General features: G+C 47.5%; 1 protein-coding gene across 1 annotated transcript in view; it reads left to right on the plus strand.

Annotated features, from left to right (window-relative positions):
* Positions 1 to 2,236: 2,236 nt before the first annotated feature.
* GLI3 (GLI family zinc finger 3) overlaps positions 2,237 to 22,704 on the plus strand; it is a 265,997-nt gene continuing 245,529 nt past the window's right edge. Inside the window, exons 1-2 of the mRNA XM_080817953.1 lie at positions 2,237 to 2,534; positions 16,279 to 16,443. Coding sequence (XP_080674079.1) covers positions 16,320 to 16,443 — 124 coding nt within the window. The 5' untranslated portion in view covers positions 2,237 to 2,534; positions 16,279 to 16,319. The remainder of the gene's footprint in view (positions 2,535 to 16,278; positions 16,444 to 22,704) is intronic.

Consider the following 22,704-nt stretch of genomic DNA (forward strand, 5'->3'; position numbering starts at 1 on the left):
GGATGATAATAATTCTTACACATTTGTGTCCCTTTCTACTTTCACATGCATTATCTCATTGCAAACCCACACACATCCTGGGAGGTTTGTGGCCTGGTTTTCCTATCATCATCCCACAGATGGACTCAGAGCCCACGGAGCCTCAGAGAATCCTCCCTGGCCCGGGCCTGAGGCCAGTTAGTGAGGGGAAACTAGGACCACCACCCAGGTATCCTGAGACCCCCGGCTCTGCGTGATGAGTGAACGGTGGTTTATTTATTTATATATTTTTTCCCAAAGAGTGCTAAGGTAGAGAGAGGAATCTTAAAAGAAATGGCTAAAAAGGACCCTCTGCCCTGCTTGATCTCCAGCTTCTACCATAAAAGCTGAAGTCAGGGTCTCCTTCTGTCGTGTCTTTGAGATAAGCCAAAAGTCTCAGGAAACAAATAGTGAATCCCACCATCAATTTCGTTACAAAATTCTCCAGTTAAGCATTTGAATCTCAAAATGCTCTTCAAATCATAATAGCTAATCATTCATCCACCCACGTTCTTCCTTCAGTCAAGCAGTTCAGCGAGTGAACACAAGTGTGCCCTCAGCTCCCTGCATGGCTGGCGGGCGGCTGGTGGGTGGGGTAGACTCTCCGCTTACCCCGGGAAGAATGGATTTTGGAATGTCACAGGGTTTTCTTTTCTTTCTTTTTCATTTGTTCCCCCCCCCCCCCCCGTCCCCCCTCGCCGCCGCCAATTCCTTTTTTCAGCTACAGGTCTAGGTTGGGTACATTCAAAGGGAACACAGGAACGCAGCCTGCCTGGTGGAGGAAGGAGGGAAAATAAATTTCACTAGTATGGGCCGCTGCAAATAAATCCGGGACAGAGACACTTTGTCGTTGGGGGAAAGCACCACGTTGTCCTCCAGGCTCCCAAGCCGCGGGGTCTTTGTTTTTGTGTCGTTTTATGAAGTGGCCCATGGGGACTGCAGGCTGTGTAGTGGGAGCTCCCACTTCCCAGATTTGGCCCCAAGGGCAGATGAGTCCGGTGGAGAGGAAAACCCTGAACTTCCAAAAGCATCCTCTGGCAAGCAAGGGAGTTTCAGGGTTGGCTTGGGGAAATGTAAAAGGGGGGGTGGGCAATGCGGGGTGTGATCAGAGAGAGAGAGGCCTTAAAAGAAGAAAGGGGAGCCCAAACTGGGAGCAAGAGAAAGGAGAGCAGAGGCGGGGTGGGAGGCGATGGGAGCAGACAGGACGCAACAAGGCGCGCGGGGCGCTGGGCTAGGGGCGGCGGGGGCGTCCGGGCGGGGCCGCGGGCGCCGGCGGGGAGGGCGGCCGTGACATCACGCCCGGGCCCCCTTCCCCTCACCGGGTGGGTGGGGCCTCGGCGCGCCGAGCGGGCGCGGGGTCAAGGAGGGGGAAGAGGAGGAGCAGGCATGAATATGTCTGAGTGAGGACCCGGGAGGGGCGGAGGAGGCGGAGGAGGCGGAGGAGGCGGAGGAGGCGGAGGAGGCAGAGGGCGGGTAGAGGCGCGCGCGTGGCTCGGGGCGCCCGGGCTCCCCCCCGCCCCAGCCCCCCGACCCCGGCCTGCGCGCCGCCTCCTCGCCGCCGCCGCCGCCGCCGCCCGCGTCGCAGCTGGGACCCGCTCCCGGCGCGCGGACCCGGCGGGCGGGGAAGCGCGGGCCCTGGCGCGGCCTGGAAGGAGCGAGAAAGCAAAAGTAAGGCGAGCAGCACTCCAAGTTTTCCCAACTTCGCCCCCTGCGGCGGCAGGCGTCCTGCTGCTCGGCGCGTCCCCACCGCGCCGGCGAGTGGCAGAAAGAAAAGGGACGGGGCGGGGGCGGGGGCGGAGGCAGAGGGAGCGCGGGGGAGAGGGGAGAGTCCGGCAACTTCTGTTAAAACTTGGGGGAGGAGGAGCGCGGGGAGGAGGAGGAGGAGGAGGAGGTGGAGGAGGTGGAGGAGGCAGCGGAGGAGAAGAGGGAAGGAGGGAGCGCTAGGGAGGGAAGCGAGAGCCGAGGGACAACTTTTCCACCCCGTGAGTAGCGCCGGAGGCGCGGGGTCGGGTCGGGGGGCTCCTCCACCCTGCGCGGGCGGCCCGGCCGGGATGGGACCTTCTTCCAGAAAGTCGATTGGATGCCAGGAGGGGACTGCGGTGGGGGCTCGCTTTCTTTCTCTTTCCCCTCCCTCCCGCGGGTGAACCAAATCAGAACTGTCACTCAGGGCCTGTGAGTCAGAAGGGATCGGATTACACGATCCCTGAAACCGATGCCTGAGCTGCACGAGCGGGAGGGAGCGGGCAGGGGCAGCGCCACCGGCACCGGCGCGCTCGCACACTCGCCCTCGCGCACACTAGCCGCCCGGACTCGCCCTCGCCGCTCGCCCGCCCTCCCCGCGCGCCCGGCGGCCGCCCGCGCCGCACCATGCCCGTGGTGGGCGCACCCCGCGCCCGGCCCGGCAGCTCGCCGTAGCCGGAGCCGCCCGCGGCCGCGCGGAGCCCGAAGCCGCCCGCCCGCGCCCGGGACGCGGGTCTATGGGAAGTTCGGGGACTTGACAGCCGTCGCCGCCGCAGGTACGTCCCGCCCGAAGTTCTTTGTTCCGCGGGCCGGGCACCCGGCAGCCCGCTCCTGCGGCCGCGCCCGCGCCTCCGGGTCGAGAGGGGGGTCCCCGACGCGGGGAGCGGGAGGAAATGAAAATGGCTGTCAAAAGGCGCCCAGATTTGGAGAGCAACCCGCGCGGCGTCGGAGCGAGGCTCTTGCATTCGCTTCCTCCTCCTCGGAGCTCCTTTGCCCAGCGCCAGAGCCCGAGACGGACAGGAGAATTTCCCATCCCGGAGGGGGACGAAGTTTGCAGCAGCCGCGCCCCCGCTTCCCGCCCGGAGCCCCGGCGCCCTCCCTCGTCCGGCTGCGTCTCCCCCATCGGTGGCGGGCGCAGGCGGCGGCGGGCGGCGAGGTGGGTTAGCGCGGGGAGCGCCGCTGCGGGGGCAGCCCGCAGCCCGCGCCGCCTCCGGGGGGCGGGGGTGTGGTGTGCGCGGATGCGGAGGGGCGCGCCGCGGTCTTCGGAGAGGAAAAGTGAAAGTTGTACCATCTGTGTATGATTTGGGATTCTTTTATTTCTCTTCCTTTCCAGGGACAGCGGAAAAAAAGAGAGAGAGAGAGTGAGGGAGAAAAGAAAAGAAATGAAAGCGCGTTAGAAGCTGCAGGGAGTGAGTGCGGGGGTGCGTAATCGTGTCCCGTGCAGTAGTCATTCAGGAGGCCGCGTTTTCGCAGGGCAGAGTTGGGTATGAATCGCTCTGCAGGGAACAGTTACTTTCTGGAGTTGCAGAGGGAAAATGGGCGGGAGGAAGTCGAGAGGGAGTAAATATTTACCCCAAACTTGGAGAGTTTGTGAAGCGACTTTTAAGCAGATTGCCAGATGCCAGAGAGCACCAGCGCACACCCCGGCCTTTTATCCTTCCCTGAACTTTGTGCTCCTGTCCTTGATTGCACCTCCTTCAGGAGATGCCCTCCCGAGAGGGGCTGGATCCAGACTTCCCTTGCTGACCCCGCGTAGAGAGAGGATCAAGGAGGCATCTCCCTCCTGCCGCCCCCAACTTCTCATTCCCTGGTGTGCGGTGCCGAATGGATTCTGGCCTTGGGTACAGTACTTGTGGCCCTCTGCCAGTTTATATGTACATATATTTATGTAAAACATTTTCTCCCAGCTCTTTGCCAGCTGTTCCACATTTTCCAGCTGCCAGTTCAATTTGAAATGATGGACTGTCCGCATCTCCAAGTAAAAGAGCCCTTTAGCCGGAGGTATGGAGGGCCGGCCTCTGTGCAAAGACATGGGCAGTGCCATTATCCGGACGGGTATTATTCGTTCTAAAAAACACCTTCTGCTCTCCTTTTTCTCTCCTCCTTCCTCTCTCCCCAGTTAGTCTTTCCCAGAGCAATCTGCTGGAAATTCACAATAACTAGGCTTTTCCCTCCAAATGTGATTTTGCCCCAAATTTGGATGAGGCCATCCCCCCGCCCCCCCGTCCTGAAATGTGTGTCTGGTGGAAATAAATTAACTTTTAAAAAGGGTTCCAGCTTGAGTGTGTTGGGCATGGCTGGTGGGGGCCTCTGCCATGGCCAGCTGAAATGATCTCATTTCAGTCTGTTTAAGGCAGAAACTATTCATCGTTTCCATGTTACACTTTTTAGGTTGTTTGATGTCTTAGCATAGTATAGACTGAAATCTTCAAGAATTGGCCTAAAGTATTAATTCTGAGTATTTATGTAATTGTTCTGTAATTTGAATAGGTGCCTTATTGATTGATTCCTGTAATTATTTCATTTAGGTTTTAAATTAAAAATTAATAATAGTCTGACAGTTTCTTAATTACATGTGTCAAGATTATTTTGAAGGAAGAAAATGCTCTGTTTTAAAGTAGTGAAACAACCTCGAAATCTCTTCATTTTTCTAAAGCAGAACTGTATTACAGTCGAGGGGCAATATTAAAGCTGCGGTGCTTGGTCTTAACAATGTAAACTGTGTGAAGTAGCTAAAGAATTTGTTTACGTTAGGAAATATTGGTCTTAATAACGTGGCACACAGATGCTTTGGCCAGTTAGACTATAGTCAGACGTAAAGCAAACATGAAATAACATTTAAATTAGTTGTAATAGCATACTTACTGAGAGAAGAGAGTTTATTTTATACTAAAAGCTATTTAATTAGAAACTCCCTGCCTAAGGGGAGATCCTTTCAGGGTCTATAATTCTTAAAGTCAGCCTCGGGGAGCTTTGGTTTAAGATGCCTGGAGGAGTCCAATGTGAGAGGTGTCTAGTGAAATTTCACACATGCAGAAGCACTTTACAAGGTATAGATTGTGTTATTATTCATGGGCTAGCTGGTCCGACTCAGATACCTACCATTTCCCAGCACCTTTGACGTGTGTGTATTCCTCGATCGAGCCCTGATATAAACACATTTTCACCGTATGCCTCATTTACAAAGGACTACAGACAGAAATGAGAAAATTCAGTACTGATGAAAAATGGCTCTGTTGAGTTATTTCATTTCTTATTTAATGAAAGACTCATTAATTTATCAACTTGATGCCCGAGCCTAAAAGTTGGACTTCCCTTTGTTTCTTGGCCCCTTTTCTTAATTACCTGCATGCTGGAAGGGTTTCAGAATACCTCTGTGCTTAGCCTTCCTGAGGTCCCTCCCTGGATGTAAGGTATCCTGCTCACTGAGATTCCCCCCCCCCCGCCCCTTTTTGAGGCTAGGGCTTGGAAGTGTAGGAAAGGAAACAATTTAATGATCATTGTTCCATGCACTCACTTATATGGAGACAGTAATGGACTAAGGAAAACCAGTCTTGAAGGAGAAGTGAATCACTGAGTCATGAAATCCTCAAGAAAACCTTAGCAGTGGAATGTTAATGCTTTTAGACTATAGTAGATTATCTTAAAAGTCAGACTTTTCTTCTTTATGCAATTGTTGTAAATCCCCAGCTAAAGAGTTCTTTGAAGGAGGTTTTAGTTTTGCTGGCTTTCATAGTCCATAGTCGGTCTGACTTCTTTTGGAAGATTCAAGAAATTTTCTGCCAACTTATATCATGAGAAGCAATTACAATGCTGAAATGACTAGAGAGGAAGTGTGTGTAAGTGTGTGTGTGTGTGTGTGTGTATATAAATTTAATTTGTTAAGCACAATATTCCACTCTCATGATGACTTCAGGTTGTCTTTTCATTAAAGGCTAGTAGAAGATGCTGCCCTTCACTTGATGTCATTTTCCGAGAGGAAAATTGATTTGTTCGAGTTTCAAAGCAAATAAAGGGAGACAGAATAAACAACAACAGGGCAGGGGTACTGCTGCAAACTTTTTCAAGTACTTTCAGTGTATTTTTCATCTTTACTTTTATGTGATGGGCCTGTGAAATAGAGCTGTAGACTGGCGAAGACTTTAAATGAAATTTCACACTTTGATGATTTTTTTTAAACTTTGATATATTGACAGCAAAAGGAGCTGCAAAGCTTTTATATAACTTGAGCAGTAACGCCAAGCAGCAGTCAAACGTCTCTATGCATTTGTGTTTAACTGCAGAAGAAAAACATGTCCATGGGCAGTAGAGGTTCTTATCAACCCCCTAATCCCAGATCCCAGCAAACCTTGAGGGCATGCCTCAGATCTTGCTGAAATCACTGTAGACTCCCACAGTTTGCAGATTAAATATGCTATGTGTTCCTGGCTCCAACAACAGTTTTATGAGCTCACTAAGCTTCCTGTTTTAAGATCCTTTTCTTAAGTTTTTAGGAGCTGCTAAAGGCAATGCTGTCTGGAGTAAGTGGTGTTGTTAATTTAGAGACACTTCGGATATTTCGTTCTCTCTTTAAAAATTGCCAAAATTATTATTTGTAAATTGAAGGGCTCATTAGACGGGGAAGAGGGAAGGGAGCCCTTTTGAAAGAGATGGGATGTTAGATGCGTGCCTAAGTGCAAACTTCACGTGGTGTCTCAATTGTTCTGAGGCACTCTTCCTTCGCCCAACCCCTTAAAATTAGACTTTTTCCACTTGTAATTCCAAATGTACTATATTTCAGTGCCACACTTCTTAGTTACTCGTGACCACTTCTAAGTTTTTTTTTTTTTTTTAATGTGAAAGTGTTTTTTGTTCCGTGTGTGTATATTTCAACCCGACAAAAACGTCCCAGAAAATCTATGGCTCTCTAAAGAAACTGAATGAACACGCCATTACATATAGTTAATAAGGTGGCACTGGAACATTCCAGCCCCCTCCTGAAAGGCAACATTGTGTGGAGTTCCACATCTGCATCTGTCGTATCTATCCTCCTGTCCTCCTATAGGGCACTTTTGCATTTTGCATAAGAGTCATAATTACCAAAGAAAATACTTACATCATCGTCCAACAACATGTCATCTAATTCCCCAGAGAACTCAGCCAATTTTGTGCTTAAAGGTTATTCAATGAATGAAATTGTGAAAGCCCATTTGTCAAAGTACTGCATGGTTTCTGTTAGTTTTCAAGCCCCAAATTCATTGTCTGCCCTGGCCCGGCCATTAGTCATCAGTGTATTAGCGCTGCCTTCGGGCCATGCTGCCCCGCACTTCTTCACACCATTATAGCTTTGAAAGTGTACTCTGTCGACTTGTAGAATTACTGCTCTGATTTCCGCTTGGCTGGGTTTGAGGTAAGTCCCCTCCCTACCTTCTAGCTGACTGTAATCCTTGCTTTCTTTTAAAGCTCCTTTCCAGAGATTTAGGGGAGAACTTTCTTAAGGGCCCTGTTGGCATCATACTGTGGTTTTGTCGTGGCGTGCACTGTACATATAAATCGTACCTGAAGTAAATTGGATTGATTGCTGGCCTGAAACAGCTTTGGGGCTTTTCTTTTCTTTTCTTTTCTTTTTTTTTTCTTTTCTTTACTTTTTTTTTTTTTTTTTATGGGAGGGGGTGACAGTGTGCCTGTATGTGAGAGAGAGCAAAAGGGAGGGAGGGAGAGACTGAGAAAGGAGTATTGTTTTAAATAGAAGCATTTGATGGCGTCTATTTGAGTCATTTTTATGCCACAAAATTAAATAATGGGAGACAAATGTAACTTTAAAGCTCTGGCTGTTGACATACCTTCAGAATGCAGTGGGATCTCTTACGTGCTTAGTTTCATTGGCACTTTTTAGTTTTAGCCACTTTGACTGGTTTTGAAGACTGCATAAAATACCTAACAATATTCCAGGACGCCTGCTGGTTTTTACAACAAGGGACAGTATCTACTCCCAACTTGGATGCAAGATAACTTTCCAAAAAGGCAGTCATGAAGGCATGGGACAGTTAAACCAGCTTATTGATTTCATTTGGTGATATTTTTAAAAAAAGTAACTCCCATCTCAGGAGAGCTACCTGTGCGGAGAGAAAGTTCAGCCAGCCTCCTGAGAAGGAAGCATTAATGAACTCCCATGAATGGAAACCTGAATGGAGTGGCCAGGAGTGTGGACCAGGTCGTGCACCTCAGAGCAGCATCTGCTGTTTGAACTGTGGGTGTTCAAATGAAATTCCATACCCAGGCATCTCCCTGGCAGAGTGCGCGGCTGCGGGGGTAGTTTGCACTGACCGTTTTGTAGCTGATCGAGGGTGTGGGGGGCTGGTGTGAACGCTAACCTGAAGAATTCTGTCTGCGAATAAGCCACATTTATAGGCTCAGAGGACCAGGGTGTGGCTTGTACTGAATAAGATTTGATGAAACATCTGTACATTTTTGAAAATTTGCCTTTAAAACTGCATCTAGGATTCAGGAATCACAAGCTTAAAAGTCAGAAGGTTAAAGTATGCTGAACACATCACCAAAAAAATGCACTGTGTATCTCTGGGATATCTGTAGCTGATTTTGACACCCAACAGGTATTACTAGTCTAGGATTTGTGATGGTTTAAAAGTAAATTACTAATTCATGGGACATGAACGGTAGACATCCGTCCCTTTAAGCGTCATTGTAAAGACGCATGTGACTTTAGGAATCAAAAGTTAGGTCAGTTCCAGAAGAAAACATTTTAAATTGAGGATTTTTTTTTTTCCTTGTGAAAATGTGTGAAAACTTTTATTCCCGTAAACCTCAGTGAAGTGAGACAAGGAATACCTTTGGGCAGACGTGATGTTTTTGTGTGATATGTGGGTTTCAGAGAAATACAGTTTTCATGAGCTTAGCTGGTCTGGAGACAGATAAGTGACTTCTAGATCTCACTTTCTGTCTGAGGACTGTCTGTCTCCAGCACCCCACAGCAAGTGGGGGGGCCAGCTTGCTCCGCATTACTGCTCATTTGTTAATGGCACCTGCCATGCAGGGTGCTTCCTGCAGAGTCTAACCAGAGTACATTGGTTGGTGTTTCCCAGTTTTGCAAAACTCAGGAATGGTAACAGGTATTAAATCACGACCTTACACTCCCCTCAAATATTTCTCCCAGAGTCCTGCTGGCAGCAGAGAGAGTCAGAGTAGCTGATGCTCTTTTGTTTTAAATACAGATGGCAGAAAAGTAAAACGGGCGCACAGAACGCCATTTGCGATGCTACCCATAATAGCAGTGGTCACTTCATGTCCAAAAAGATTTTCAGCGGTTGAAGGTAAATATGTGGAGTTCGTAAAAGTTTAGATGTCATTGATTTACTAAAGCCAAATTCCCTTCATCCATAGCCAGGCAGTGATTTCCCTTTAGAGGAATTCCATTCCTTTTAGAGTAATTCCATTTTGGGATGTCTATCATGAATACTGCTTATCTGAGATTAGGAGTCTCAGAAATATAGGAAAGAAAGATTGAAAACAACAGGCAGCAGACTGGGAGAACCTTCTAGGCTACCAAAGACCACTTCTGGCAACTTGAGCAGTTCTCTTATTTGCAGGCAACGCTTTAGGCTTTTCTAATTAATGAAAAGTCAAATCATATGGAAAGGTAAAATAATCCTACATTCAAAAATACTATAATTAAAGATTCATGAAGGTTTCATTAAGAACTTATGAAGTGAGCTTCTTTTCTTGCAGAAAAGGAAAGCAGTGCAGACAGGGAAGGGTGAGGAGAGAAAAGAAAGCTGTTGGTGTGGGTCACAGGTTCTGCATATATAATGGATTTGAAGTTCAGGAAGATAGTTGGAGCTCAAGGAAATTCTACCACATCACAAACCTGTAAGAGATTTCCTACAATGCGTGTTTACATGAAATCCACTGAAACATTTTAAATTCCCTCAATTTTGCTCACTGAAACTCAGACCATTTTGTCCTTCCAGAATTGATCTGAAGTTAAAATCAGCATTAGTTTGTGCTTCTTGATTTTTCCCTCCCTCTTTCTGAAGGATTTTCATCAATGCTACAGGAAGGTACAACTATTTAATAGGAATTTTACCTAAGCAGTTGCTCCAAGAGTAGCATCTTGAAGTAGCAGCTAATCTGCTAGTGATAAAATGTGAGAGCAATGTCACTGCTCAGTGATACAGGGGAGACCCCTCAGAAATCCTTACACAGGCTGGCTTCTTCTGGCTTTTTAAAACATGAGCATATTAGGGAGATCATTCAGCTTATAAATATACAGGCAGGTGTAAGTAAATGTAATTTCTCTGGAGGAAAGCCTTATTCCACTTGAGCAATAGTTCCCTAAGCTGCACAGAATAATTTCTCACTTAAGGCCTAATCATGGTGCTGTTAAGAGCACTGCTCTGCCCAGTGGAATGCCTTCTCTCTGATCGCTCATTGGCAGGAGCTGTTTTAACCCATCAGAAACGCCTCAGGTTCCCACATCAAGCTTTTAACTTAGTTTTTTACATCTTTAAATGCATTAAGACGAAAATAAAAGAGAATTATTGCCCAGGTTCAGGCAACTTAAAAATAAACCAACGGAATTAGGGAAATAAGTTGTCTGCTGATCACAAAGGATGTATTATCAGTTTATAACTACTGCTTCATTTCACCTTAGATGAGAAAGTCGTATACAGCTCAAACATTTTGCATGTTGGTTTTAGCCCTGGTGCTGTCTTTAAAAAATTTTTCTGTGTAAGTGGTGGAGAAATCCTACTTGTGTGGCTCCCAGGTTTCACTGCAGGGTCCTGCCATGGGAAAGGCTGATTTTTGCCCATGTTCCCAGAATTGTGATTCCTCATCCTATCCTCCCTATTGACTACGTAAAGCCTCCTGGTGGAGGCTGAACTTTGGAACCCCACCGAGCGCCTCCCTCCCTTCGAGACAAGGAGCTGTGTCTGCGCCCTGAACCGTTCACAACGCCTGAATCCGCTTAGGGCAGCAGGAGGAGAAACAACACTTGGGGGCCAGGTTGATGGACGGTGAGTTGGAAGTTTGGGGAGGGAAGCCCACACCCACTGGTTTCGCGAAGCCCTCCAGTGTTCCCCAGTGTTTTCCTACAATGAGAAGCACAGGGTGTTTCATTGCAAAGTACCTGGAAAGTTGCACCTCCCTGGGTTCAGCTGGTGCAGACAGCTGTGAAGGAAAGCAGGGCTCCCGCACCTCCCCGGATTCAGCTGGTAGAACAGCTGTGCGAACGAGAGCAGGGCCACCTCGGACAACTGTCTGCTGGAAATGCTGCCGGGCCAGCTGCAGACAAGAGCTTTCCAATGCCCGGGACCATTCCCAAGGAGCAGGGCAGCCAGGGCGATCAAAGTGATAAGGGACGCTTCTCCCTGCACAGAGGCCCTGGCCGGTGGCCACCATTCAGCCCCGCCGTTCGCACTTCCGGGAATGCGGCTCGGAGCGGGGCTGCCGGCGCTCTCCGCGGCCCCCGCCACCCCCGCGGCTTCTGGGAGCCGGGCCCGTGCGGGGGCGCGCGGGCCCGGGGGCAGCGGGGCGGACGCGGGGGCGCGGCGCCCCGGAGGCGCAGCCGAGGCGCGGAGCCCTCTCCCGGGCTGAGTGCGGCGGCCGGCCGGGGAGCGGGGCCGGGGGCCCGGAGCGTCGCGCGCCCGCCGAGACCCCGCAGGCCCGCCGGGGGCGGCGCAGGGAAGTGGGACGGCGGTGAGGACTGGGAGCCCGGAACCGTCCGCGGGACCGCTCGCAGGGCAGCGGGCGCGGAGGCGCAGGCCGAGCCCGGGAGCTCTCCCGAACTGACCACGGTCCACAGCCTGCCGAAGGATGACAGTAACCGGGACTCGTCTTTGCCGCGATCTAAGTTCCTGGGGGTTTGTTCTGTTTTTTGTTTTCTTCACTGCGGCTCTAAAGACAGGGCCCCTGGAGGCTTTCTGTGCGAAAGCGCCGTTTCAAACGTAGGTCCCCACAGGACTGGCCCCGTGGGGTCTGTTGCACGTGGAGCCATGCACGAACTCCACCTTGACCTGGTCGGGGGCCCCAGCAAGCATGCAGAGGCTTCCTGGTGTAGGAGGTTGATGCAAGTTCGGATTTATAACTCAGAGACGGAAGACCACCTGCAGGCAGGTTGCTGGTGGGTGAAGGAATAGGTTTGAAAATAAGATCTGGAATTGATTGTGCCCTGGGTTTAGGCCTCCGGGAAATTACAAAAGGTTCAGGGACAGCTGAATGGGGAGAAGCCATGACTGCTTTCAAGATGGAATTTTTCTCCCAATATTTATTTACCTATGCACTGCGAGTTCCTTGGTGGTTTTATTTTGTTCATATACTCCAGCTGCTGGGACTTCCAACATCAGCTACAAATAGTTTTTTTCCCTCCCCACAAGCATTAAAAGTGAAGGGGCATGCCAGCAAACCTCGCTTGTAGTGTTGCAAGTGCTACAAGGGGCCTAGAAGCAGTGTGGAGCTCTGAGAGGAGGGTGGGGGTGGGGTGGGCAAAGTCGCCTTTCATTCCCATCTAAAAACCAGTGGCATGTTTTCCTCAGAGAAAAATCTTTGAAGTGAAGCAGAACTGAAAAGTTTTCCTCGCAACTTACGTTCTAAACAAATTATATTTTCTTATTTTAAGAAATCCCAGGTTTGAAAACCTGGTTTCAGTTAGTTTCAAGATCCCCCGATGAAGTTTTACTGGTCACTTTTGTATCTCACGCCCTCAAATATCAAACCAGGACCGAGTTTCCAAACTGGGCTTAATGTTCTAAGGAAAAAAAAAAAAAGAAAGAAAGAAAAAACACAACCAAACCCGCCACTGCAGCTAGAAGCAGACCCTTTTCTGCTAACTCTTCATGCATAGTTTTGATGAGGTGTGAGAGCCTAGAATGTTAAAACTTTCCCCTTTGTAACGGACAGGGACAAAGTTGTGTTTTTATCAGTAAAATAAGCTGATAGAACTTAGAGGGATATACAGGAAGCAGATGTCTACCTTGGCAAGTTGCCATTTTTATAGTCCTGTTCCAAGCCTAAACCACACTTTTAAATAATTAGTTACTAACTAATGAGATCCAAAAATAAGTTGTCAAAATAGAAGAAGGGGGTAGATTCTTGAGTGACCAAGGGCCCATTTTTAAAAAAATCCCTTTCAAACAGGGGGAGGGGGTAGGAATTAGTATTCTCTAAGACCATTAATTAGTGCAATTTCAGTCAGTGCCTGGGGCTTTACCTCTTCTCACGTGAGCCTCTCTCTCTGGTGATGAGTACTTGGAGGGTTTATTGCTTTGTTAAAACGAAGTCCTTTGCTTGGGGGAAAAACCAACAACTCCACAAAACCCAAGTTTGTCAGGGAACTTTGGTGACTTGTCACCTCACTAGTGTTAATTAGCTCCCTCTACTAAAAGAGAGACTTACTTCTTAGCCAGGAAGGAATCCCATCTCTTCATGATTTTTGCTTCTTTTTGGTCCCTTGGCTTATTTCCATGTGCAGTTTTACCTTAGCAAACTCCATCCAGATTCGACCAATAAAACTGTATGGTGGGTTTTGAGGGGAACGATTATAGTAAATGCCTGTTTATCCAAAATGGGTGCGAATGGAGTGTTTTGGTGAAATATCCCCGTTAAAAACTAGTTAAAACTGGATAAAAACCAGTTTTTGTGGAATCTGTCAGTTTTCGAAGGAACACTGGATATGAAAGAAAAGATACGTAGCGCAGTCAGTGGTCATCAATATTGAAGACACTGCAGAATTGTCTGGGTCACCAGGTCCTCTCAGGATCATGTATTTACTCGGTACATATTCTTAGGGGCATGAGATGCTAGGAAGATAAGACATGGCACTTGTCTTCATGGAGCTTAGGATCTGGAGGGGAAGCTGGGCATGAAGCCATTTGGTAAAGATTCCAGAAGATGACTTCATTATTGTGATGGGCGCTGGGATGAAATTCAGTAGTCTGGGGCGCCATTCATCGTTTCTTCATCCGGTTGGCAAAAGCTTCACCGGGTACCTGTTGCAGTGGGTACGTAGCAGTGAAGAGAACTGTGTGGAACCGTTGTCCGCAAGCTTTGGTGAGCCTGGTGCTCAGCGGTGCTGGCCAAAATAAAGGTTCCAGGCACTATGTCCAAGACATTGGGGATTGGACCTGGGAATCTGAATGTTTTGCAAAGCACTGTAGCAGCATGGATCCCAATGGCTCTTGTCTGACCTTGGGAATCAGTGCTCTGGATTGGCTTGGACTGTTCTCATGGCATACCATAAAGATGATCTTTCCATCAGTTTGGGGGGAGCATTCCGAAAAATTAGAATCGTTCTGAGATCGTTAGAGCAAAAAGAGACTGTCCAAAGTCTCTCCTTCAGGGGTCCTCTGTCTGGATTCATGGACGAGCTTGGAGGGCCTGTGATCCCTGGGAAATCAAATGTACACTCTTTGGTGTGTGTTAAAGGGTGTTTTTCTGGGGGAGAGGATCCATGACTTTATTTATATTTTTTTAAAGATTTTATTTATTTATTAGACAGAGGGAGATCACAAGTAGGCAGAGAAGCAGGCAGGGAGAGAGAGGAGGAAGCAGGCTCCCCGCTGAGCAGAGAGCCTGATGCGGGGGCTCGATCCCAGGACCCTGGGACCATGACCTGAGCCGAAAGCAGAGGCTTTAACCCACTGAGCCACCCAGGCGCCCCGATCCATGACTTTAAACATACTCTTAAAGAGGACTGTACCCACCTTCCCCCAAGGTTAAGTCCCAAGTCCCGGGGTGTGATTCTGGTCATGTGGCAGATGAGAAAACTGAGATGCGGGGTTACTCCAGGAGGCACCACTCAGGTACCAGTCTCTGCAGAGGCTGGGGCCTCTGGACCAGACCCTGGCCTCAGCCCAGTGGAAGGCTCAGCAGCTCCTTTGCTGTGGGACTTTGTGAGCCCTCTTGGAGGGATGTTTCTGAATTTGGAGTGGATCTCACAATTGATATGCTAATTTAACTCAGTGCTGCTTTTTTTCCTTTTTTGTTCTAGAAAAGCTGTTCTTAAGTAACTTGTGTGTTTTACAATGAATGACAGTGGATAATCAAGGCAAAGAAATGGAAGTTAGCAGAAGAGGGAGTTCTCTGGCTCTTCGCAGCCTCTGGACCTTAAGCCTTCCCAGTTACTTGAATTCCAGACCAAAGGGAGAATGGCTCACACAATAAAGAAAGACTTGGCAATTCCCTTGCAAGTCTGAGTTAAGGGTGACTAGAAAGATTTCATCTGGTATTTTAACCCTTTCAGTCAGTTAAACAGTTTTTATTTATTTTATTTTATTTTGCTTATTGTTGTTTGGATTGAATACAGTGGCGTCTGCTAATGCCCACCGTAAGTGTTGCATTGTAGACAGCTTGAGGAGAATGTGCTGGAGAGGACTCTTTTCATCTTGTATTCTTGGTAGGTGCAGCTCACGACTGCAAAAAAAAAAAAAAAAAAAAAAAAAAAAAGAAAAGAAAAAAAGAACAAGAACCAGAGACAGTGAAAATTGATGAATGATGAGTTAGGACAATTATCGCATGAATGAAGCAGTCCAGTGAAAGAGGACCCACTCGCCCCACTTGCTTGTAGCTGGGTTTTCGTATTTCTTAAGCGGTCTCCCGTCTTGGCTGTTGGCAATCTTTTGACTTTTCCTGTGGCATCCAGAGCACGTTGTTCTGTTGCCTTCGTTGGTTTTCAAAATGTAGCATGAGTGAATTGAAACGTTCTCATGTTTTTAAGGAAGGCTGAAGAGTATGGTTCACCTCCTTGAATTAGGATGGACGGGCGGATTGCAGTTCAGGTAGCTCGGAAAAGGGGAGCAAATATCACGGGCTTCTTGGCCCACATCACGCTCTGCTTCCAAACTTGGAGTTGGGCTTGGGTTTGAGAAATGGCCATGCTCTTTGAAACTTCTAATTAATACTTAAAAACCTTCCCCTTTTTTGGAAAGTCGTCGCCATGCCCCTCCTTATAAATTTGGCCACCTGAAGAAACATTTGTAGATGTGGCTTAAGAAAGCCATGCAACCCTTGGGTTTCACACCATGAACACAGCTGAAAATTGAGATCTTTAGACCGCTTAATAACAACTGTCCAGTAGGAATTTGGGGAGAGTCTCATGTTATGGATAGTTTCCTCCCTTCTCCTTCTGCAAGTGTAGACAGAATTCGACTGGCTTGTTATTACAACTTGGAGGTGTTTTTGCAAGAAAACTTGTAGGCAAGGGTCTTGAACTTGCTAAAGCTCTAGGCCCTCCTTCCGGGCAAAGGTGAAGTGAACTTTTTTTTTTTTTTTTTTTTTTTTATTTGACAGACAGAGATTACAAGTAGGCAGAGAGGCAGGCAGAGAGAGAGAGGAGGAAGCAGGCTCCCCACTGAGCAGAGAGCCCGATGCGGGGCTCGATCCCAGGGCCCTGGGATCATGACCTGAGCCGAAGGCAGAGGCTTTAACCCACTGAGCCACCCAGGCGCCCCTGAAGTGAACTTTTTAAGTGAGATTTTTTTTTGCCCACCCTTGCTGGAAGTTGATGGCGCCATTGTTTCGTTGCAGGCGTTCCTGGTAGCAGAGAGCTGAAGTAATGAGAAGGCGTCATGGAGGCCCAGTCCCACAGCTCCACGACCACTGACAAGAAGAAAGTGGAGAATTCTATAGTGAAATGCTCCACGCGAACAGATGTCAGCGAGAAAGCCGTGGCCTCCAGCACCACTTCCAATGGTGAGCAGCCACGGGGATCTCCAGCAGCCACGCCTAGAGTCGCTTCTGTGTTCTCTGCATTCCTTGTACCCTGAACATTTGCACCTGGACCAGGGTTTGCTCCTTTAGAGGCTAAAGAAAGCGAAAGGGGGGGTGAGGGATGGGCAGGCTTTAGTAATCTCTACTTTGGCACTGAAACTACATGTTTTCTTCCAAATTTTCTAATTTGAGATGTAAATGTGATAGCTTATTTATTATAGGAAGTTCCTGTTGTGGCATTTTGGAAATCATCTTGATTAGTCTGGCAAGAGTTCAAAATACTTTGCATTTCACATGGAAAGTCTACACTAGTTGGAATAATTAGTTATTAGTTATCACAAAAGACACTAAAGTTGCCTTGTCAGGATTTGGTGAGAGGATCCGCGTCTCCCCCACCAACTCTATGCAGTTCGCTCGAAAGGATTTTAAAAGTTGTTAATGATTGGACCTCAAGGTGACGCTGGTGTCTGAGGCACAGGTTTTGCTGTTGGCTTATAGAAATGGACTTAACAGGGTTCACAGGTAATACCTAGCTGCTGTTTTGGGACGCTATATGTTTTTTAATATTTTAAGCACAATGTCGAGAGGCATTTCAATTCAAGCATGGAGCACGGCAAACAAATTCCAGAGCCCAGACTGAACAGGTTAATGGTGACCGCTTCCTTTTCCCGCTTTTGTACTCTCCTAGGCCGGTTGGTGCCTTCACTTTTTGTAGATTTCCTAGCCTCCCCAGCCTCCCCCCATCGCCCTTCCCCTTTTCCATGTGCCCTTGAGAAGAATGAGCAGGTCTTTCTCCTGCCTTTTGGGTGCTGCACACCTGGGCACACTGATTGGCATGAGCCAACCTACTTCCTCCCTGCCTAGGGGCTTTTATTTATTTGTAATTTATATACATAACATATATTTTGCGTACCCCTGGAGAGTCCGAATCTACTTTGGAAGGTAAGTGCACCTTCCTTTCCTGACTGTGGCGTTGTCCGAGCTGACACCCAGGAGCCTGGCCCCTGCTCCCGGTGCCCATCCCGGTCTGTGGCTCCCATTCCTGGCTGTCACAGTGTGCGTTGCTGGCTCTGCTGGGCCACGGCACGGGCTGGCGTTCAATCAGCCGCTCACGAGTCCAGTTTTGAATTGATGCTTAGGGACATCTATTTACGTCTGAGTTAAAATAATGAATTTACATACATGTGGAAATTTGTCCCTGTTTCTCCTTTTATTTGTGGTATTTGAAGTCCGGGCTGGGTCTTATTTTAGTGGGGCTGGATCTTTGTGTCATTCTCCCGGTGTGCTTATAGAAACCCCGTTTTCGCCTTAAAAAACATTACGGGACCCTTGTTTCTTTTTTTCCTGGAATTCGTAAAAATTAGACAAATTTCTTATTTCAGAGGTAGAGTCAGCACCTGCAGGGTAGGTTGTCCGATCATTTCCGACAGGGACGTCACAGGAATAAGCCCTGTTGGGTGTTAAGCTTCAGGAAACGTCAACTTTGGTTATCTTGACAGCTTGCAAGCGTGTGAGGGTGTGTGAGTGTGTGGAAGTGTGCGGGCATGTGTGAGCCTGTGTGCACAGGAGTGTGCACGTGGGTGCGTGAGAACAGGTGAGAACGAGTGTCAGCTGGCCGCCCCGTGGGGACCCCCAGGAAGGTGCCGTCCTTTCCGAATCTCAGCAGGCACCACCTCCCCCCCCACCCCTCCCCCCCACCTGCCCTACCCACACCTGGGAGGGTTTTGGTGCTGCCAGGTTTGTCCTGAGCCACACTGACCACAAGCTCCTCTCATGAACCTGTTTAGGGTGACTCAGAACAGAACCAACCTAACCAGCCCCGTGGGAGCCCAGCCGTCCCTTGAGGTCATTAGCCAGTCTAGAAGGAGCGGTCTAGATTTACCAAGTTGGGTCTATCTTCTGAAGGAGTCACGAGTCACGGATCCTGAACCAAACTCTGCCAGCTTTTGGCCCTGAGCGGCCCTTGTCCTTGAAACACACATGGTCCCCTGCGCCTGGGTGGGGGTGGGGTTGAACCTGCCCTATTTGGGGCAGATGTTCATGAGGTCTGTGGGGCACAGGCCTGCAGGAGGGCTGTTCCGGCAGCTCTCTGTTCCCAGTGTTCCTGTATCTCCTAAGGGCTTCATTAACTCCTGATACATATTGGGTCATATAAAGACCCAACCAAGTAAAAGAAAAATGGAACTGGTGGGGTTTTTTTTTTTTTTTTTAAGATTATTTATTTATTTATTTGACAGACAGAGATCATAAGTAGGCAGAGAGGCAGGCAGAGAGAGAGGAAGGGAAGCAGGCTCCCCGCTGAGCAGAGAGCCCGACACGGGGCTCGATCCCAGGACCCTGGGATCATGACCTGAGCGGAAGGCAGAGGCCTTAACCCACTGAACCACCCAGGCGCCCTGGAACTGGTGTTTTGATGCGCAGGTTGCCCTTCTGGAAGATTCCAGGAAAACCAGAAAACAAATTTAAAGACAAGAACTAAAACCTTTTTCTTCGAGATTGCTCTGCTTAAGCTATGCTAATAACCCTCCCAGGTCCTCCCGGAGGTGTTCCTACCCAGTTCGCAGCCTCTTTGGAGCCCCAGGATCCTGCTTCAGGGGCTGGAATGACCCAGCCTCTTATTTGTTCTGCAGACTCCTACCTGGCCTCCTGCTTCCCTCCACACTTGGCTGTGGTCACCCAGCTCGGCTGGGGCCTTTGGTCCGGGTTCGCTTTGGGTTTCAGCGGGCGTGGGGCTGCTGGCACTTTGTGTCTGTGCTAGCAGGTGGCTGCCATGGCCATGGTCATCTGATCTTTTGTCTGTTCTGTCTCCTTTTCTCTCTTTTCTCTTTATAAACATTTCAGAGGCACCTCGATACCTGCACAGAAGCTGTTCGCACAAAGGACATTAAAATCATTTCCATCTGATCGTAGCTAGTGCTGATTGCTGCTGTGTCCAGGGGTGTTCTGCACTTTCTTTACAAAGCTCTGAAATTCAGGGATTTGCCCATGAACAGTTAAAGATGAGTTTAGCATCAAGAACCAAACGGATGCAATACACGCATTTTTCCCCCTCCCATCCGCAATTTCATGATTACAATAAAATAAAACAGGCAAACAAAAAAGTTTTGTTATTGGTGCTGTGTTAGGTTGCCTTAATTTCCAGCCATTATGTGCTACGGTTTGTTCCCGATTGTGAACCTTCCAGCCAAACCACGCACATTCCATTGCATGTCCTTGCACATCTGTTTTCTTCGTTTTCTCAGCTGAGTATCTCGTGCTAGAACAACACTCATACAGAGTTTTGTTTAAACACACACATTCACACAACCCAAATGTATGGCTCAAAAACCGAGCAAGCCTTCTAAATAAGCATTTGACTCTTAACGCTGAAATTTAAAATGAAACACGCAAGTGACAAACTGTTCTGAGACTTGTATGGGGGCGGGCGGGAGGGGAGGGAAGACAAGCCACGTTTGATTTTTCTAACATTTAAGACCCGATATCAACCTAGAAAGCATTTAGTATTCTTACCCAGGAACCGCAGTTGTGTGTGTTTCACATGTTTGATTTTAAGCTTTAGGGTTATTTAGTCAACGTAAACGACAGAAGAAAAGACTTTCGGCTCTCTGAGTCTTTGTTACGTGCAATTGTGAGTGAAGGATTATTTTTGGCATCTAATATATTTCACATACACAGTGAGTGCTCACATATTTAGGTGGTATTGTTTACTTAAAAACTGCCAAGTGTGCTAATATGCTAGGACCGCAAGGAGAATTCCGGAATAATCTGTTTGTTGCTGGTACGGATTCGTTGCTTTTAAAGCACCATGTTATGTTTTGTAAATAGTAAATGGATTTTAGTCCAGATATTTCGAGGTTTTTAAACACTATCCTTACCCCGTAACATTTCCTTTCATGACTTGCAAACACTGACTTTACAATTTGAAGTCTTTTATGTCATTTTGGGCCGATGATTTTCTTTGAAAAGAGTAATCTGATCTTTCTTATTAACCTACTACTCTGCTTTAAAAACAAGAAAGGCCCTAATAACGAACGTATGTAGGCCATGGTCTTGGAGATGTTTTATTGGCTCTGATGGTTATTGGGAACATACCTTAAGTGATAGAAAACAGAAATTATTATCCTAATGGTGATGCAATATGAAACCACGGTTGATAGATTAATAATGGAGAGGAAGTTCCCTGTTCACTTTCTTCTTTCAAGAGGAAGGGCCTTGGTTCTCCTCTGCTTAAAAAAGACTCTTAAAGGTTTGTAAGGGGAGAGTGTTGTGGTCTGCAAATATGTAAGGAGATACTTTTTTTTTTAACTTTTAACCTTTGGTTACTTCCTGGCCCTGGGATTTTCTTTCAGAGTGTCCAGTAATACCTGTCAGTGTATTGTGGTAGCAACTGGTCTCCTGGCTGAGAGTAAGGGGGCTCAGAGTTTGGTTGGGAATTTGGAATTCATTGGCTGTTCTCCATCATGAGCTGTTGTTCTCCTTGATTTTTTTTTTTTTTTAAGATTTTATTTATTTATTTGACAGATAGAGATCACAAGTAGGCAGAGAGGCAGGCAGAGAGAGAGGGGAAGCAGGCTCCCTGCTGAGCAGAGAGCCTGATGCAGGGCTCGATCCCAGGACCCTCGGATCATGACCTGAGCCGAAGGCAGAGGCTTTAACCCACTGAGCCATCCAGGCACCCCTTGATTTTTTTTTTTTTTTTAATGATAAGATGTACTTAATTCTGCTCAGAAATGGGTGAGCAATTTGTACAGTATAGACTATGACTTTTAGTTTTCTTGTGCCTTTAGATGTTCAACCCTTTTTTTTTTTTCTTGGCCATTTTTTTCCTGACACATGACAGTTGGGAAGGGCTGTCAGATAAAATGGATTTCAAATTATAGGATGATTGATTAGGAGAACCCCCAAGTTTGGGGATGGGAAGGCTTGGATTGAGTTTTGGCACCAGGTTAGACTAGCTGCGAGTGCAGGCAAATTAACTTCTCGAAGTCTCAGTTTCCTCATCTTTTTAGCAAGAAAGTGATGAGACCCACTTCACAGGATTAAGTGAGGCAGTGTCTGTAGCCTTCTGTTGAAAGAGGAGATGTCAGCCGTTGTTCTGGGACAGAGCCTGTGGACGAGTTAAATGTTACGAATCCAAAACAAAAGGATTGTGTTTTCTTGAATATACACATAGGTTTTGAAATTAAGGGAAAAATGTTTGGGAAAAGTAATTTTGAATCTGCCGGACCCTGGAAAATAGTTCAAGATGTTTCACAGATCCCGAATGTGACCAAGTTTGCACATTTTAAAAAAAATTAACATATAATGTATTATTTGTTTCAGGGGTACAGACCTGTGATTCATCAGTCTTACACAACTCACAGCGCTCACCATAACACATACCGTCCCCAGTGTCCATCCCCCAGCCACCCTATCCCCCCAATCCCCTCCACTCCAGCAACCCTCAGTTTCTTTCCTGAGATTAAGGTTTGTCTCCCTCTCTGGTTTCATCTTGTTTCATTTTTCCCTCCCTTCCCCTATGATCCTCTGTCTTGTTACTCAAATTCTTTCTATCAGTGAGATCATACAATAATTGTCTTTCTGCACATCTTAAGGAAGGATGGATAGCAAAGTGTCTGCACCATTCTTCTGAATGCTTCCTTAAGCCAGAAAATCAGGAAAATAATTTTGAGAACAGTTTATCTCGAATTCTTTTGACCTTGAAAAACTAACATTGATTATATGGCTTAGCATACGAAACGGCTTGTGCATGTCCCTTTTATGGATTCTTTTTTCTGGGGTCAAGTGTTTCCCATTTAGGAGATGGTTTGTGTCGTATTAGAGTTAGATTTTATGCTTCTTAAAGAAGCGTTCACCTTTTTAAACCAACTAACTAATGATAGATAATCTGATTCTCATAAGAGCTCTGGCTCCCTTGCACTCCGTACTCACGTGTCCCAGAACCCGGCAACCTCTGATTCTTATTTTGGCTGAGGAGATCACCTTTCCTGCAGTCACCCAGGCTTGAAACCGCACCGTCACCTTTGACCCCTCTGTCTCTCATGCTTCCCACATCCTACTAGTTTTGAAGTCCTGGTAGATTTTCCTCTGTAATTATTCACCCCTGTGTCCCTTCAGGCCACCCTACTGCGTTGTGCTATTTAAAACCAACTACCTCATGCCTAGACAGTTAAAGTAACCTTCTGCCCAATCACCTTGCCGTTGGTCTCTGTGCTTCTCATTTACGGGACTTGTTTCTGCCAA

This window comes from Martes martes (genome assembly GCF_963455335.1).
Source record: "Martes martes genome assembly, chromosome: 11".
Taxonomy (NCBI): Eukaryota; Metazoa; Chordata; class Mammalia; order Carnivora; family Mustelidae; genus Martes; species Martes martes.